Source organism: Scyliorhinus torazame, chromosome 21 (assembly GCF_047496885.1).
Source record: "Scyliorhinus torazame isolate Kashiwa2021f chromosome 21, sScyTor2.1, whole genome shotgun sequence".
NCBI lineage: Eukaryota > Metazoa > Chordata > Chondrichthyes > Carcharhiniformes > Scyliorhinidae > Scyliorhinus > Scyliorhinus torazame.
The window spans coordinates 524,125-538,328 of NC_092727.1; the positions used below are offsets into that span (position 1 = coordinate 524,125).

The following is a 14,204-nucleotide window of genomic DNA, read 5'->3' on the forward strand; positions in this document are numbered from 1 at the left end:
CCAGCTCAGCTCCCAGGTCCTGGTAAATTCGGATCTCGCCATTCTCCCACTTACTGCTCCGCTCTTTCTTCGCCCACCGCAGGACTCGCTCCCGGTCTGCCAAGCGCTGAAACCGTATCACCATCGCCCTCGGTGGCTCGTTTACCCTCGGCTTTCTGGCGAGAACCCAGTGCGCCCCATCCAGCTCCAAGGGCCGCGGGAAGGCCCCCGCGCCCATCAGCATCCCCAACATTGTGGCCACGTACGTGCCCGCATCCGCCCCCTCCGCTCCTTCGGGAAGGCCCAGGATCCGCAGATTGTGGCTCCGAGACCTGCATTCAAGGTCACCCAGCCTCTCCTGCCATCTCTTATGGAGCGCCTCGTGCGCCTCCACTTTCACCGCCAGGCCCAGGATCTCGTCCTCGTTCTCCGCCACCTTCCTCCTCACCTCCTTCTCCTGCGCCTTCTGGGTCACCACAATTCTCTCCATGGAGGCCAGCATCTCCGTTTTCAGCTCCAAGAAGCAGTTTTTAAGGAGCTCCTGCTGTTCTCTGGCCCACTGGGCCCACACCTCCCGATCTTCTCCGGCCGCCATTTTGTCCTCCCGGACCTTCTCGCCCTTCTTCCCCGGGTTTGCGCGTCTGCCGGCTCTGCTCCTGGTCCTCTCCATGCACCAGTGGGTGGTGGGGGGGCTCTCCCACGTCCGTTCCCACGCCGGTCCCTCCTGTTAATTGCCGCCGCCGCTCCTTTTAGCGGCCCGAAACACCGATCCCAGTGGGAGCTGCCGTTCGCGTGACCTGGCAGGCCATGGCCACTGCTGGAAATCAGACTTGAACATACTTCATGACCCAGTCTCTACAGTCCTTGGCAGTAACATTCCACAGATTCATTACCCTCAGAGAATAAATCCCTCCTTAACTCGGTCTTAAATGGACAACGCCCTTACTTAGAAATGCCCTCTGGTCCTAGACTCTCCCACAAGGGGAAACAACCTCTTAGCATTGACCATGTCAAGCCGTCTAAGAATCCTATATGTCCATAAGACTATAAGACCATAGGATATAGGAGCAGAATTAGGCCACTCGGCCCATCGAGTCTGCTCCGCCATTCAATCATGGCTGATATTTTCTCATCCCCATTCTCCTGCCTTCTCCCCATAACCCTGATCCCCTTATTGATCAAGAACCGATCTATCTCTGTCTTAAAGACACTCAGTGATTTGGCCTCCACAGCGTTCTGCGGCAAAGAGTTCCACAGATTCCCCACCCTCTGGCTGAAGAAATTCCTCCTCATCTCTGTTTTAAAGGATCGTCCCTTTAGTCTGAGATGGTGTCCTCTGGTTCTAGTTTTTCCTACAAGTGGAAACACCCTCTCCACGTCCACTCTATCCAGGCCTCGCAGTATCCTGTAAGTTTCAATAAGATCCCCCCTCATCCTTCTAAACTCCAACGAGTACAGACCCAGAGTCCTCAAACGTACCTCATACGACAAGTTCTTCATTCCAGGGATCATTCTTGTGAACCTCCTCTGGACCCTTTCCAAGGCCAGCACGTCCTTCCTCAGATACAGGGCCCGAAACTGCTCACAATACTCCAAATGGGGTCTGACCAGAGCCTTATACAGCCTCAGAAGTACATCCCTGGTCTATTCTAGCCGTCTCGACATGAATGCTAACATTGCATTTGCCTTCCTAACTGCCGACTGAACCTGCACGTTAACCTCAAGAGAATCGTGAACAAGGACTCCCAAGTCCCTTTGTGCTTCTGATTTCCAAAGCATTTCCCCATTTAGAAAATAGTCTATGCCTAAATTCCTCCTTCTAAAGTGCATAATGTCATAGAATTTACAGTGCAGAAGGAGGCCATTCGGCCCAACGAGTCTGCACCGGCCCTCGGAAACAGCATCCCACTTAAGCCCACACCTCCACCCAGTCCTGGTAACCCAGTAATCCCATCTAATCTTTTTGGACACGAAGAGCAATTTAGCATGGCCAATCCACCTAACCTGCACATCTTTGGACTGTGGGAACAACCGGAGCACCCGGAGGAAACCCACGCACACACGGGGAGAACGTGCAGACTCCGCAGAGAGTGACCCAGCCGGGAATCGAACCCGAGACCCTGGCGTGTGAAGCCACAGTGTTAACCACTGTGCTATCATGTCTCAAGAGGTTGCCTCTCATTCTTCTAGACCCCAGTGAGTACAGGCCCAACCTACTCAACCTTTCCTTATAAGAATATCCCTTCATAAGAATAAGAGAGCTGTCTTTTAAGACGGACATGAGGAGATATTTTTCTTTAGTTCTTTTTCATTAATGTGTGGAACCTTCTTCCCCAGAGAGCAGTGAAGGCTGGGTCATTGAATTCATTCAACGCACTCAGATACACGTTTGACAGAGAAGGGAGTCATGGATTCTGGGGAACAACAGAAAAGTGGAGCTGAGAGCAGGATCAGATCAGTAATGATCTTACTGGGTGGTGGAGCAGGCCTCCTACATTTCCAAGCTCATACCCTGAGTACGGGAAGTCAACGCGACAGAATGGCTGCGAGCTCAGCACCTCCAATTGCCAGTTAACATAGCTGATTCGCAGCAGGTGACAGCCAAGCACAGAGCTGGACACACTGGTTATACCCTCACCAATTCCACTCGGGAGTTTATTTTCCACACAAGCCCCCACTCTCACTCGGTTCATCTCACCCCATTAACAAATCAGTCTACTCCTTTCTACTCCCTCTGTTTAACCAGCTTCTTCATAAACTCTTCGGCACGATTCACCTCAACCACTCCCTGTGGGAGTGAGCGAGTCCCACAATCTGCTCACTCTCTGGGTAAAGACGTTTCTCCTGAATTCCATATTGAATTTATTAGTGATTATCTTATTTGTAGCCCTTAGTTCTGGTCTTCCCACAATGAGAAACTTCATAATCTAGAAAGTCAATCATATAAAAACAGGGCTTTCACCCCTCAAGCTTTCAACCAAGTTCTGATCAGGGCCCGACCCAAATTCTATAATCATCTTACTCCCATGCCTCCTAATGATCATTATAAATATTCAAAAACGTCTGCGCACATTATCCTTCACCACAGAAACGGTGACATAATCCCCCAGCTCCATTAAAGAGGTTATAAATAGCCTTAAATAATGTCCCACCAAAGATCAGGGGAGACGGATTGGGCAGATTTCCAGTCAATGTTGTACCTTTAAATGTTTCAGATCCGACTCAAGGTTGTGCATCAATTGGAGGATTTGATTTTGGATGTCCAATGAAGGGAGCAGCTGTCTAGCGTCCCTCTCTGGATCACATTGCCCCAGTGCACTGCGGTTCTCCCTGGTTTCGATGCTTCGGGTGGTACAATGCACAGGACTTTCAGACATGTCTGTTTCATCAGTGGAACTCCCCTCGACCTGCGGAAATCCGTCCTGGGTTAGGAAATTTCCTGTTAAGGTGAATAAAGACGACTTTAACAAAGGGCAGCATTGGCTCTCAGAAGATCTGTTAAGTACAGAATAACCCAGGAGACTGTATTTAGAATCACGTTAATAGGTTTAAGGTCCGTGGGGCAAAGTTTAGAGGAGATGTGCGAGGCAGGTTTTTTTTTTTTTTACGCAGAGGGTGGTGAGTGCCTGGAACGCGTTGCCAGGGGAGGTTGTGGAAGCAGATACATTAACGGCGTTCAAAAGGCATCTTGACAAACAAATGGATAGGATGGGTATAGAGGGATACGGCACAAGGAAGTGCTGAGGGTTTTGGCAAAGGTTGGTATCATGACCGGTACAGGCTTGGAGGGCCGAAGGGCCTGTTCCTGTGCTGTATTGTTCTTTGTACATTATTGTAACTGGTGCAACTCTCACTGAAATCACCAAGTACTTTCAGCCAATTTACTGGTGATGTGGAAACACTGCTCACAAAATAATTGCCATGCGCATCGCGAAGGTGAAGATTTCAGAATTGAGAATGGGGGCTCCTTCTCGCATATTGAACAATAGGGAGGCACACAGCTGCCAGAGTCAGAACACATCCCCGAAAATAGTTGCCGAAGGCGGTCACATGACACTAACCTGACACACATGCTTGTGACTTTGACCGCTCATCTTTATTGGAAGCGGAGCTGGTCCCCTGTGACCGATGTTCATCTGCATGATCTTCCGGGGCATCATAGAACCTTTCTCCACCATCATCTGCGGCAGAGTCTGGGCCATGTTCTTCAGTTGTGTTACGCTCAACGTGAGCTGCCTCCGGTGTAAAGTGACAGGGAGGTTTAGTCCTTTCACTAACCCTTGCTTGAGCTTCGGATTCCTCCAGAGTCCCATTGGCTAACTCTACCTGATGCTGCAGAACTTTGTCAGGTGTCTCACACTGACAACATGTTGCACAGTCTAGAAGCTCCTCTGCCCCTTGTTTTAGCGATGTCAGTACACTTTCCTCCTCTGGCACAGACAGAATTGAGACTCCATCACAACCGTCATCATCTGAATTCAGCATGTGAAAGAACAGCAATTGCTTCAAGGTGTGAACTTTGGAGGAACAGAGAATTACTTTGAATTATTCAGTCTGTAGAGCACAGAAACAGGCAACCCAACAAGACCATGCAAGCATTTATTTGAGCCATTTTTCATCCTTCCTCCTCTATCAGTAAAATCTCTATTCCCTCAGCTAGTTCCCTTAATTGTATCTAAATTAAACCTCAAGCACCCTCACCATATTAAATGATGCTGTCAATCAAACACGATCAATCTTACTTTAGTCAAGGCACATTTTAAGATGCAAACATTATTTACCCGTGGAACACAGACAGGGAGCTGCACAGTCAAGAATTCATTGTTTGGATAGAAGCTTTAAGGTTGTAGCCAAAAGCTTCCATTGGGATTCAGGGAGTGACACCTACACCTGGCAACTACCTGGGTACAAACTGCTTCATCGTACACCAGTGATTCAGCAAAGACCATTCCTGATCCGATCCCTGTCCACCACATTGGGATCCAGTCCCTGTCCACCACATTCCGGGTCCAGTCCCTGTCCACCACATTCCGGGTCCAGTCCCTGTCCACCACATTCCGGATCCAATCCCTGTCCACCACAGTCCGGATCCAATCTCTCTCCCCTACATTACGGATCCAATCCCTCTCCACCACATTCCGGATCCAATCCTTCTCCACCACATTCCGGATTCAGTCCCATTCCCCTACATTCTTGAACCAATCCCTCTCCCATACATTCCGGATCCAATCCCACTCTACCACATTCCGGACCCAATCCCTCTCCACCACATTCCGGATCCAATCCTTCTCCACCACATTCCGGATTCAGTCCCACTCCCCTACATTCTTGAACCAATCCCTCTCCCATACATTCCGGATCCAATCCCACTCCACCACATTCCGGATCCAGTCCCTCTACCACATTCCGGATCCAGTCCCATTCCACCACATTCCTGATCCGATCCCTCGCCACCACATTCCGGATCCAATCCCTCTCCACCACATTCCGGATCCAATCCTTCTCCCCACATTGCAGATCCAATCCCTCTCCCCCACATTCCGGATACAATCCCTCTCCCCTACATTCCGGATCCAGTCCCTCCCCCCTACATTCCGGATCCAGTCCCTCTCCTCTACATTCCGGATGCAATCCCTGTCTACCACGTTCCTGATCCAATCCCCTTCCACCACATTCCTGAACCAATCCCTTTCCTCACATTCCTAATCAAATTCCTCTCCACCACATTCTTGTTCCGATCCCTCTCCACAACATTCCGGATCCTGTCCCTGTCCACCACATTCCGGATTCAGTCCCACGCCCCTACATTCCTGAACCAATCCCTCTCCCATACATTCCTGAACCAATCCCACTCCACCACATTCCGGATTCAGTCCCTCTACCACATTCCAGATCCAGTCCCATTCCACCACATTCCTGATCCGATCCCTCGCCACCACATTCCGGATCCAATCCCTCTCGCCCACATTCCTGATCCAACTCCTCTCCACCACATTCCGGATCCAGTCCTTCTCCTCCACATTGCGGATCCAATCCCTCTCCCCCACATTCCGGATCCAATCCCTCTCCCACGTTCCTGATCCAATCCCTCTTCACCACATTCCTGATCCAATCCCTCTCCCTACATTCCTGATCCAATCCTTCTCCACCACATTTCGGATCCAATCCCTCTCCACCCACATTCCTGATCCAATCCTTCTCCATCACATTCTGGATCCAATCTCTCTCCACCACATTCCTGATTCAATCCCTCTCCACCACATTCCGGATCCAATACCTCTCCACCACATTCCGGATCCAATCTCTCTCCATCACATTCCTGAACCAATCCCTCTCCACCACATTCCGGATCCAATCCCACTCCACCACATTTCGTATTCAGTCCCACGCCCCTACATTCCTGAACCAATCCCTCTCCCATACATTCCTGAACCAATCCCTCTCCCCTACATTCCTAATCCAATCCCTCTCCAGCACATTCCGGATCCAATCTCTCTCCACCACATCCCGGATCCAGTCCCTCTCCCCTACATTCCTGATCCAATCCCTCTTCACCACATTCCGGATCCAATCCCTCTCCACCACATTCCGGATCCAATCCCTCCCCACCACATTCCTGATCCACTCCCTTTCCGCCACATTGCGGATCAAATCCCTCTCCACCACATTCTGGATGCAATCCATGTCCACCATATTCCGGATCCAATCCCTCTCCCCTATATTCCTGATCCAATCCCTCTCCCCTACATTCCTGATCCGATCCCTGTCCACCACATTCCGGATCCAATCCCTCTCTACCATATTCCAGATCCAGTCCCATTCCACCACATTCCTGATCCGATCCCTCGCCGCCACATTCCGGATCCAATCCCTCTCGCCCACATTCCTGATCCAACACCTCTCCACCACATTCCGGATCCAGTCCTTCTCCTCCACATTGCGGATCCAATCCCTCTCCCCCACATTCCGGATCCAATCCCTCTCCCCTACATTCGAATCCAATCCCTCTCCCCTACATTCCAGATCCAATCCGTCTACCACGTTCCTGATCCAATCCCTCTCCACACACATTCCTGATCCAATCCTTCTCCATCACATTCTGGATCCAATCTCTCTCCATCACATTCCTGATTCAATCCCTCTCCACCACATTCCGGATCCAATCTCCCTCCATCACATTCCTGATTCAATCCCTCTCCACCACATTCCGGATTCAATCCCTCTCCACCACATTCCTGATTCAATCCCTCTCCACCACATTCCTGAACCAATCCCTCTCCACCACATTCCTGATTCAATCCCTCTCCACCACATTCCTGATTCAATCCCTCTCCACCACATTCCTGAACCAATCCCTCTCCACCACATTCCTGAACCAATCCCTCTCCACCACATTCCGGATCCAATCCCTCTCCACCACATTCCTGATTCAATCCCTCTCCACCACATTCCTGAACCAATCCCTCTCCCCTACATTCCTAATCCAATCCCTCTCCACCACATTCTAGATTCAGTCCCTCTCCAGCACATTCCGGATCCAATCTCTCTCCACCATATCCCGGATCCAGTCCCTCTCCCCTACATTCCTGATCCAATCCCTCTTCACCACATTCCGGATCCAATCCCTCTCCACCACATTCCGGTTCCAATCCCTCCCCACCACATTCCTGATCCAGTCCCTCTCCACCACATTCCGGATCCAGTCCCTCTCCCCTACATTCCTGATCCAATCCCTCTCCACCACATTCCTGATCCACTCCCTTTCCGCCACATTGCAGATCAAATCCCTCTCCACCACATTCTGGATGTAATCCATGTCCACCATATTCCGGATCCAATCCCTCTCCCCTATATTCCTCATCTAATCCCTCTCCCCTACATTCCTGATCCGATCCCTGTCCACCACATTCCGGATCCAATCCCTCTCCCTTATATTCCTGATCCAATCCCTCTACCCTACATTCCTGATCCAATCCATCTCCACCACATTCCTGATCCAATCCCTCTCCACCACAATCCGGATCCAATCCCTCTTCACCACATTACGGATCCTATCCCTCTCCACCACATTCCGGATCCAATCCCTCTCCACCACATTCCTAATCCAATCCCTCTCCACCACATTCCGGATCCAATCCCTCTCCACCCACATTACGGATCCTATCCCTCTCCACCACATTCCGGATCCAATCCCTCTCCACCACATTACGGATCCTATCCCTCTCCACCACATTCCGGATCCAATCCCTCTCCACCCACATTCCTGATCCACTCCTTTTCCACCACATTCCGTATCCAATCCCTCTTCACCACATTCCGGATCCAATACCTCTCCACCACATCCCGGATCCAGTCCCTTTTCACCACATTCCGGATCCAATCCCTCTCCACCCACATTCCGGATCCAGTCCCTCTTCACCACATTCTGGATCCTATCCCACTCCACCACATTCCGGATCCAATCCCTCTCCCCTGCATTCCTGAGCCACTCCTTTTCCACCACATTCCGGATCCAATCCCTCTCCACCACATTCCGGATCCAATCCCTCTCCCCTACATTCCTGATCCACTCCTTTTCCACCACATCCCGGATCCAGTCCCTTTTCACCACATTCCGGATCCAATCCCTCTCCACCCACATTCCGGATCCAGTCCCTTTTCACCACATTCCTAATCCAATCCCTCTCCACCACATTCCGGATCCAATCCCTCTCCCCTACATTCCTAATCCAATCCCTCTCCACCACATTCCGGATCCAATCCCTCTCCACCCACATTCCTGATCCAATCCCTCTCCACCCACATTCCTGATCCACTCCTTTTCCACCACATTCCATATCCAATCCCTCTTCACCACATTCCGGATCCAATCCCTCTCCACCCACATTCCTGATCCACTCCTTTTCCACCACATTCCATATCCAATCCCTCTTCACCACATTCCTAATCCAATCCCTCTCCACCACATTCCTTGCTAAAATGAGGAATTTTTCTCAGACGAGTATTACAGAAATTTATGGCAATGGAATCCCACTTTCCCGCTCTCGGGCTGTAGATTACAGGACTGCAAGTACAAATCACAACTGCTGCCTAAATGCCACGAGAGCTTTGTCTCTTCCGTCCTTTGCCACAGTGATTTCCAGACCCGCTCTGCTCGCCATGAGGATTTACTTCCCCACTCCCCTCTAATCCTTTCACCAACTACTTTCAATCTCAACCTACTTGGAATAGGTCCTTCTTATTTAGTCTGTTAGGCCCCGCCATCTTATACAACCAAATCTCCTCTGCTATAATGAAAACAAACCCAGCCTACACAATCTTTTCAGATAGAATTCTCCACATCCTCATCAATCTCCACATCCTCATCAAGCTCCTCATCCTCATCAAGCTCCACACCCTCATCAAACTCCACATCCTCATCAATCTCCACATCCTCATCAAACTCCACACCCTCATCAAACTCCACACCCTCATCAATCTCCACATCCTCATCAATCTCCTCATCCTCATCAATCTCCTCATCCTCATCAATCTCCTCATCCTCATCAAACTCCACATCCTCATCAATCTCCTCATCCTCATCAATCTCCTCATCCTCATCAAGCTCCTCATCCACATCAATCTCCACATCCTCGTCAATCTCCACATCCTCGTCAAACACCACATCCTCGTCAAACTCCACATCCTCGTCAAACTCCACACCCTCGTCAATCTCCACATCCTCGTCAATCTCCTCATCCTCGTCAATCTCCTCATCCTCGTCAATCTCCTCATCCTCGTCAATCTCCTCATCCTCGTCAAACTCCACATCCTCGTCAATCTCCTCATCCTCGTCAAGCTCCTCATCCTCGTCAAGCTCCTCATCCACGTCAATCTCCTCATCCTCGTCAATCTCCACATCCTCGTCAATCTCCACATCCTCGTCAAACTCCACATCCTCGTCAATCTCCACATCCTCGTCAATCTCCACATCCTCGTCAATCTCCACATCCTCGTCAATCTCCACATCCTCGTCAAGCTCCACATCCTCGTCAAACTCCACATCCTCGTCAAACTCCACATCCTCGTCAATCTCCACACCCTCGTCAATCTCCACATCCTCGTCAATCTCCACATCCTCGTCAAACTCCACATCCTCGTCAAACTCCACATCCTCGTCAATCTCCACATCCTCGTCAATCTCCACATCCTCGTCAATCTCCACATCCTCGTCAAACTCCACATCCTCGTCAAACTCCACATCCTCGTCAAACTCCACATCCTCGTCAAACTCCACATCCTCGTCAAACTCCACATCCTCGACAATCTCCACATCCTCGTCAAACTCCACATCCTCGTCAAACTCCACATCCTCGTCAAACTCCACATCCTCGTCAAACTCCACATCCTCGTCAAACTCCACATCCTCGTCAAACTCCACATCCTCGTCAAACTCCACATCCTCGTCAAACTCCACATCCTCGTCAAACTCCACATCCTCGTCAAACTCCACATCCTCGTCAAACTCCACATCCTCGTCAAACTCCACATCCTCGTCAAACTCCACATCCTCGTCAAACTCCACATCCTCGTCAAACTCCACATCCTCGTCAAACTCCACATCCTCGTCAAACTCCACATCCTCGTCAAACTCCACATCCTCGTCAAACTCCACATCCTCGTCAAACTCCACATCCTCGTCAAACTCCACATCCTCATCAAACTCCACATCCTCATCAAACTCCACATCCTCATCAAACTCCACATCCTCATCAAACTCCACATCCTCATCAAACTCCACGTCCTCATCAATCTCCACAGTACCCTCCATAATGTGATATCCTTCCTGTAGACAGAGTCAGAATACAGGAGGGAGATAGAGAACCTAGTGGAGTGGTGTAACAACAACAACCTCTCCCTCAATGTCAGCAAGAGTTGGTCATTGACTTCAGGAAGCAAAGTACTGTACACACCCCTGTCAGCATCAACTGGGCCGAGGTGGTGATGGTTAGCAGTTTCAAATTCCTAGGGGTGCACATCTCCAAACATCTGTCCTGGTCCACCCACGTCGACGCTACCACCAAGAAAGTTCAACAGCGCCTATACTTCCTCAGGAAACTAAGGAAATTCGGCATGTCCACATTAACCCTTACCAGCTTTTACAGATGCACCATAGAAAGCATCCTATCTGGCTGCATCACAGCCTGGCATGGCAACTGCTCGGCCCAGGACCGCAAGAAACTTTAGAGAGTCGTAAACACCGCCCAGTCCATCACACGACCCCGCTTCCCACTCATTGACTTTGTCTACACCTCCCGCTGCTTGGGGAAAGCGGGCAGTATAATCAAAGATCCCTCCCACTCGGCTTACTCACTCTTCCAACTTCTTCCATCGGGCAGGAGATACAGAAGTCTGAGAACACGCACGAACAGATTCAAAAACAGCTTCTTCCCCGCTGTCACCAGACTCCTAAATGACCCTCTTATGGACTGACCTAATTAACACTACACCCTGTATGCTTCACCCGATGCTGGTGTCTATATATTTACATTGTGTACCTTGTGTTGCCCTATTATGTATTTTTTAATTTAATTTTCCTTTCATGTACTTAATGATCTGTTTGAGCTGCTTGCAGAAAAATACTTTTCACTGTACCTCGGCACACGTGGCAATAAACAAATCCATCCTATTTTAGCCATGGTCTAATTAGTATTTTATGCAGTTATAGAGTAACCTTCCTGCTCTTATATTCTAAACATCAGCTAATAAAGGCAAGTTTCCTATATGCCCTCTTAACCGCCTCTTCTACTCGATCTGCTAACTTCAGGGATCTGTGGACAAGCACACCAAGCTCTTTTTGTTTCTCTTTACTTCTCTGAATCCTACCATTTATTGTGCGGCTGGAGTCAGCACCGAGCAAAACTTCCTGAAAGCTGTCACTGAATAAAGTATTTCCAGTGTGAAAGCATTCCTGTTTCTGTCGCGTGTTTCAGTCGCGTGTTTCTGCCGTGCGTTTCAGTCGCGTTTCTGCCGTGCGTGTCAGTCGCGTGTTTCTGCCGTGCGTGTCAGTCGCGTGTTTCTGCCGTGCGTGTCAGTCGCGTGTTTCTGCCGTGCGTGTCAGTCGCGTGTTTCTGCCGTGCGTGTCAGTCGCGTGTTTCTGCCGTGCGTGTCAGTCGCGTGTTTCTGCCGTGCGTTTCAGTCACGTGTTTCTGCCGTGCGTGTCAGTCGCGTGTTTCTGCCGTGCGTTTCAGTCGCATGTTTCTGCCGTGCGTTTCAGTCGCGTGTTTCTGCCGTGCGTTTCAGTCGCGTGTTTCTGCCGTGCGTTTCAGTCGCGTGTTTCTGCCGTGCGTTTCAGTCGCGTGTTTCTGCCGTGCGTTTCAGTCGCGTGTTTCGGCCGTGCGTTTCAGTCGCGTGTTTCTGCCGTGCGTTTCAGTAATGTGTTTCCAATGTGTGTTTCAGTAATGTGTTTCCAATGTGTGTTTCAGTAATGTGTTTCCGTAGTGTATTTATGTTGTGCGTTTCTGTCGTGTGTTTCCGTTGTGCGTTTCACTAGGATGGATGAATCTGAAAATCACTTCTCAGACCCAAGGTGAGTTGCCCACTACAGGAACTGAGACTTGGTCCCACGTGGCTCCTCACTCTTCACACATCCTATGATGCATGACATTTACTTACGGTTTGTTAGTGCAGCCTCTGCTCGGGAACAGGAGAATGATGAGACTGAAGATCGACCCTGGCTTGAAGAGTGCGGCTCAGTGTAAGGCGCTCGCCCTGCAGCTGGTCTGTGGAGGCTGGTGTTCTCCTGTGTGTGTCTGGCTTGCTCATCAGTCTCCTGCATCAAGGTGAGTGCATGAGGTTTCTGTTTATTGGACGTTGAGAGATTCAGAGTGTCATCAGTCACAGGCAGCGTCTCTTTACCTGCAATGCAGATTGCCAGTTATTTACAGCCCTGAAAAATACAAAGGTGTCTTTTTTTCTGCTTTATACTGTGCTTACATTCCCCTCGAGTTTGACCGTCAGTAAATATCCATGTCCACACAGTCACATTACACACTGATGGTCAGGTCCTGACACACCAGTCACAATGTGATATTAATTGAGGTATTTGGGCAAGCCATTATGTATTAAATCACTTGCACACTTCCTGCCAGGTGACCTGCCCCAGTGTGATCTCACACTGCACACACCCTGTAATTTCTCAGCCCTGAAACAACACCAGACCATTATTGAATGCCAGTGCCGAGTTCATCCCCAAATCTGCCTGGCAACCAGATCAAGTCCCAGGTTAATTAATCAGATTTATTTACAGAAATTAAACATCCAAAACAGAAGCTTGTACAGAAAGATTACAAATAAATATATAACTGGCCTGAGCTTGGCAACATTTGCTTGGTAATCTATTTAGGAATCAGTCATTGTACCCCAATCCTTCTCAGTAGCAGAGTATCAAGTGTTGCTTTGATATGCATGAACTCCAGAGGATTCAGGCAGACAGAAAACAAATCCACCAAAAATCAGCACCATTTCCATGTGGAAGGATCCACAGCCAAAAGCAGCTCAGAGCCGGCACATCCTTCCTCCATTATCAATATTGTTCAGAATCGAAAGATAGACCATCTGTTGCCATGGTGCTTTAACTAAGGTTACATTTAAGAAGTTACATTTTCTCCCAGCTCAAGTATTTATGTGCATTAACAAACAAAATTATTTCAGCGCAATTACCCCAGCACAATGAAAGTATCATGTGATTAACAACACTGGACTTGCCCGTGTCCCAGGTCACGGACACGCCTGCGTCTCGAGTCACTCCCAGACACGCCTGCGTCCCGAGTCACTCACTGACACGCCTATGTCCTGAGTCACTCACGGACACGCCTGCGTCCTGAGTCACTCACGGACACGCCTGCGTCCTGAGTCACTCACGGACACGCCTGCGTCTCGAGTCACTCCCAGACACGCCTGCGTCCCGAGTCACTCACGGACACGCCTGCGTCCTGAGTCACTCACGGGTACGCCTGCGCCGAGTCACTCACGGACACGCCTGCGCCCTGAGTCACTCACGGACACGCCTGCGCCCTGAGTCACTCACGACACGCCTGCGCCCGAGTCACTCACGGACACGCCTGCGCCCTGAGTCACTCACGACACGCCTGCGCCGAGTCACTCACGGGCATGCCTGTGTCCTGAGTCACTCATGGACACGCCTGCGCCGAGTCACTCACGGGCATGCCTGTGTCCTGAGTCAC

The 14,204-nt window shown here is 50.0% G+C and overlaps 1 protein-coding gene across 1 annotated transcript in view; it reads right to left on the bottom strand.

Moving 5' to 3' along the window:
* LOC140398723 (rho guanine nucleotide exchange factor 12-like) overlaps window positions 1–14,204 on the bottom strand; it is a 76,271-nt gene that overhangs the window by 12,437 nt on the left and 49,630 nt on the right. The window contains exons 16-18 of the mRNA XM_072487738.1: window positions 12,634–12,876; window positions 4,041–4,496; window positions 3,180–3,418 (exon numbers count right to left, since the gene is read on the bottom strand). Coding sequence (XP_072343839.1) covers window positions 3,180–3,418; window positions 4,041–4,496; window positions 12,634–12,876 — 938 coding nt within the window. The remainder of the gene's footprint in view (window positions 1–3,179; window positions 3,419–4,040; window positions 4,497–12,633; window positions 12,877–14,204) is intronic.